The sequence below is a fragment of the Echinops telfairi genome, unplaced genomic scaffold (assembly GCF_000313985.2).
Source record: "Echinops telfairi isolate 266 unplaced genomic scaffold, ASM31398v2 ScPeMD7_7457;HRSCAF=8495, whole genome shotgun sequence".
In the NCBI taxonomy this organism is placed as follows: Eukaryota; Metazoa; Chordata; class Mammalia; order Afrosoricida; family Tenrecidae; genus Echinops; species Echinops telfairi.
In genome coordinates, this window is record NW_022111357.1 from 658,499 (window position 1) to 663,925 (window position 5,427).

General features: G+C 37.2%; 1 protein-coding gene across 2 annotated transcripts in view; it reads right to left on the reverse strand.

Moving 5' to 3' along the window:
- The window catches only part of CCDC30 (coiled-coil domain containing 30), a 129,453-nt gene that overhangs the window by 82,467 nt on the left and 41,559 nt on the right, over positions 1-5,427 (reverse strand). For both annotated transcript variants that reach the window (XM_045298887.1, XM_045298886.1), the window contains 2 exons: positions 1,705-1,820; positions 764-862 (listed from right to left, as the gene is read on the reverse strand). In XM_045298887.1, the coding sequence (XP_045154822.1) occupies positions 764-862; positions 1,705-1,820 (215 nt within the window). The remainder of the gene's footprint in view (positions 1-763; positions 863-1,704; positions 1,821-5,427) is intronic.

Sequence of the window (5,427 nt, forward strand, 5' to 3'; positions counted from 1 at the left end):
GGTGGAGGACTTTGTGGACTGGTGTTGGGTTAAAGGGTTAATGTTGGATTTGTGGGCTTGGGCAGCATTGGGTTGGGATGTTTTCATGATGCACATTTTCTTTACATAAAACTCTCTTATACATGAGTTGCTGTGGATTTGTTTCTCCAAAGTACCTAGACTATTACAGGGCCCAACCAAAGTGTTACAATGAGAGTAAGCTATTGTGTGGGCCATGCCCTCAGAAATACTGGGATGTCACTCATTGCAGGGATTTAAGAGGAAAGGTAGCCCCAAAGCTGAATAGCCTTTTGATCTGCATGTCTTAAATAATGTCTTAACACATTTGTACTTCCTTCCAACTATCTTGCAATTGACCCCTTTGCCAACCACTTCAGATGTTAATCACACTGAAGAGACTAGACACTGTCCATACTGGAACCACAGCACTATTATTCTTGAAGGTTTTTGCCACACTCATTGTGGTTGTCCCTCCTCTCCACACTGCTTGGGTCTATAAACTAACTCTTTGACAATTAAAAATGCTTAGATTGGTTGCATCTTTGTAAGATTCTTTTTTATTTAAACAATTACATCCTAATGCCTCTCCCCCTCCGCCCTCCAGAGTAGAGGTGAACAGAAATAGACTCTGTGCTCCAATTACTTCCTCTATTCTCAGTGGCTCATAGAAGACAGTTTAATAAGAGAGAAGCAAATGATGATCACCAAGTGTAAAAGTGCAGTTCCTTTAAGAGAAATCAGAAAGGACAGAACTTTAAAATACCTGTACTCCCTGTTCAGCACCCACAATTTTTCTGGGGGAGTAGTGTCCAACTTGCTCATTCTTTTGAGAGTCATGAATCTCTCCTTTAAGCCTTTCAACCTTAAAAAAAAAAAAGTAAGCACCTTGTAGACTTTTCAGTTTTGTTTGTTATATTTTGGGGGAGGAAGATTGATTTGCTTTTAAACTACACAAGTAATACCTGAATCCAATCTCCTTATAAAAGTCAAACATGCAAATATTCTAGAGAGCCAAAAGTGCTACTTTCTTTCACATACCATTACCCCACAATATCTTTCCTTTATATAAATAATACTATTTGGAATGAATCCTTCACCCATGTGTATGTGTACATATGTATTGGACTTGTAAAAATTTAATAAATATGCACTAAGTATGTACATTTGCAAAGTCTAAGACAATTCAGTCTTCATTTTTTCATATTTAAAACAATTTCTTGAGCACCTTGTATATACCAGACATTATTCTAGACACTAGAGATATGAATGTAGAATCAGTATAAACTACAATTAAAGGAATGCATCATTTATTCAGAACTTGGAAATGCCTATTAAACTTTTTTTGTTAAGAAGAAATTGCTATGAACAGTAACATAATTAAGGGTTTTAGTACTAGTGATTTCAAACTTATTTAATGTAATAATAATTTCTATTTGGTAAATGTACTAAGTATAAACTACTTACATAAGCCATTATTAAAAAGAAAAGTTCCTAAATCAATACAATTAGCAGTATATTAGCATAAATATTCAAAATTGATAAAATATTAAAACCTACAAAATCCATTTAAGTCCAAGTGTGGCCAGTAAAACCATTCTGTTTGGGATGACTAACTTCTGTGATGTATAGCTATGTAGCCCTAGTGGCTGAAAGTTACCACATACACGTTTAAAGAAATGCTAACAAATACACTAAATATCTTACCTCTTCCCCAAGCATTTTTTTTTCTAAGTTTAGTGATCGAACCCGGTTTCTTAAGGCCAGAATTTCTTCGTTCAGTCTCTGATTATGTTCCTTTGCTTTCTGTAGTTCAGCTGACCCTAAATCAGAGGAGGAAACAGTTCATTCAACTGAATCAAAGTTCTTATTTGGAGGCATTAGTTGTACAAACTTCCACTGACATTGAGTCAATTTCAACTCATAGCAACCTTACAGCACAGAGTAGAATTATGCCTGTGGGGTTCTGGGGCTGTCATCCACTATGCCATCGGGGCTCTTTACTCGAAGAGTGAAGGGAATGCTACTCCCTGCCCTTCTTGCCAGTCCTACCGTGTCTCTCACATGTGGCACTTTGTACAGTGGAGTCTCTGTACAGTGGTGTCACTAGATTTTGAAGCCCAGCTCTAGAATAGTCTACTAATTGATCCGAACGATTTTTAATTTTAATTTTTTATCTCACCAGAGTAATGGAATAGGCATTTTCAGTGTTGGGTTTCTACCAATAAAGGCTCTTCCAGGATCTGGAATTTTAAAATAGTTTAGCCTGTCTTCTTACTCTGAGCCTAAAATCAACTCTAAGACACCTAACAACGATAATCTTTTAAAAATCTTTTAAAATAATCTTTGAAATTTAAATGATTGTGAGAACTATCTTCCTAGCTTCCTTCTACTACTGTCTCCCTTGCTCACCTTACTAGGCACTGCCTTCCACTCATTAGCGATAAGGCCCATAGATGACCAAACTGGTGTTGTGAACAGATATTCTGAGTTAAAGTTAAAACCATCACCTGGCTATCAAAAGATATAGTATCTGGGGTCTTAAAGGCTAAAGATAAAAAAGAAGCCATCTAGCTGGGAAGCAACAAAGTCCACATGGAAGAATCACACCAGCCTATGTGATCATGAGGTGTTGATGAGATCAGGTATCAGGCATCAAAGACCCAGAACAAAAAATCATATCAATGTGAATGAGGGAAAGTGTAGAATGAAGATCCAAAGCCCATCTGTTGACTATTGAACACCCCCTTGCAGAAGGGTCACAGGAAGAGACGAGCCAGTCAGGGTGCAGTATAGCACCGATGAAACATACAACTTTCCTCTAGTTCTTTAATGCGTCCTCCCCCGCACTATTATGACCCCAATTCTACCTTACAAATCTGGCTAGACCAGAGCATGTACATGGGTACAAATAAGAGCTGGAAACACAAGGAATCCAGGGCAGATAAACCCCTCAGGACCAATATTGAGAGTTGCAATACCAGGAGTGGAAGGGGAAGGTGGGAGGAGAAAGAGGGAACCGATCACAATGATCTACATATAACCCCCTCCCAGGGGGATGCACAGCAGAAAAGTGGGTGAAGGGAGACATCAATCAGTGTAAGACATGAAAAAAAATTATCAAAGGTTCATGAGAGAGGGAGGGTCAGGGAGGGAGGAGAAAAATGAGGAGCTGATACCGAGGGCTCAAGTAGAAAGCAAATGTTTTGAGAATGATGATGGCAACAAATGTACAAATGTGCTTGATACAATGTATGTATGCATGTATTGTGATAAGAGCTGTATGAGCCCCCAATAAAATGATTTAAAAATAAAAAATAAAGTTAAAACCATCTTCCGGCCTGTACCATTGACTGTTAAACGATGATCTGCTCTCAGGAGCTCACATGAAGATCTGCTGTTTCCAGAACTAACCAATGTCTCAATGATACAGATTTTCTCCCGGTAATTTCCCTGAATCTGTAGCTGTTTCTTGGTAAAGGTATAGATTTGGTTTCAGACTACTGAAACAATACATATATCACAAGAAAGTTAGTCACAAGGTTTTTTGTTTCCCAATGCATGTAAAAGGTATGTTTATACTATACTATGGTGGCAATAGTGAGTTACAGGTTGGGCTGCTAACCTCAAGGTGAGCAGTTCAAACCATCAGACACTACACAAGAAAGATGAAGCTGGCTGCTTCTGTACAGATTTATAGCCTTGGAGACCCAATACAGGGTCACTGTGAGTTGAGATCAACTCATTGGCAGTAGTTGGGTTTGGGCTGGGTAATATGCTATTAAATGTGCAAAACCACTATGAGAAAGACTGAAATATTGTGAACATGACCAAAATGTGACACAGAGACATGAGTAGCACATGCTATGAAAATATGTTTCTGACACAGGGTTTTCGAAAACCTTCAATTTGTAATATGCGCACTATCTGGGGAGTTCACTATAAAAATATGTGCTTCGGTCTCCACAACCCTGAGACCAGAAAAACTACATGGTGCTTGGCTACCACTACCAACTTGCTCTGAAAAGGACTGCCTTAGAAGATGCTGCATAGAGCGGGAGACAAATGTGGAACCGAATTCAAAATCATGGAGGAGCCTAGGCTTGCTGGTCAAATAAAGACTGGTAAGACCCTCAAGATTATGGTCCTTGCTCACCCTTTGGGGTGGAATTGCTCACTCCGTGGCTCAATTTTCAGCTAAATAATAGGTCTTGAAGGGGGCAGTAACACTTGATGTGTGCACATCTTAGAATAGTTGGCCATTGGGATCAGGCAACATTGTTTACTAAAGGTAAAAGTTCAGAAGCGTTTCAAAATGAGAGACCATGAGGGATAATGGCTATAGGAAACAGAAAAGGTAGGGATGGGTGATATTATACTGAGGGGATTACAATGAGTGAGATAAAACAGAATATGTATGAATTATTGAATATAAAACTGCTAGTCTGCTCTGTAAATCTTCATCTAATTTACACGAAAAAGGGTTTATTTCTAATTTTTCCTCAACAGTTGTATTGGCAAATAATGTACAAATCATACAATTCAATAGTTCAATCACATCCAGAAGAGTTGTACAATCATCACCGCAAACAGTTTTAGAACCTTTTCTTCATTCGCCTACTCACCCTTCTGAGCTCGCATTTCCCACCAATCTCCCTGGCCAGACCTCCAAGGAACCATTAATTCCAGTTACTCTCTCTATAGATTTTATCTATCGTGGATTTTATACCGAAGAACATTAAAAACAAACAGGCAAGAAAACCCTTTTTAAGACTACAAAGTGAGGTCTGTCTGGTTGTGTCCTTTTTAGCCACTTTTTCACCTTTAATTTGTTTTCTTTTACTAACATCTCATTTTTTCTTTATTGTTTGTTGTTTTTAGCTTATATTAATTTTCCTCTGATTTTTCTTTTCTCTCGTTATACCCTTCACTTCATTCTCTTTTTTTTATTACTTTAAAAAATCATTTTATTGGGAGGTCTTACAGATATAACATTCCACACTTCAATCACATCAAACAGTATTGTACAATTGCTACCACTATCAGTTTTGAAACATTTTCTTTGTTCTTGAATTCCTTGATATCAGCTCCCCTTTATCCCCTCCCTCTCCCTGATTTAAACTTTTGTCTTAGTTTATAGAACTATGGGATATAGAATATAAGGCTATGTCAATTATTTGAACTATTTAGTTTTGTTTTCATATAAGCAATTGGCCAGACAACAGGCTGACAAAAAAAAGGAGAGTGCAAAGAAGGTATGTAATTTTAAAGGTATTTCAGACTTTTCAAATATGTAATTAAATTCTTTTACTGATATACATATATATATATATATATATTTTACAAAATGTTTTACAAAAATTCTTTTGTTGATATATACATATACATATTTAAAGTATATGTAATTTGTTAGGTGTTGTCATAAGGGTA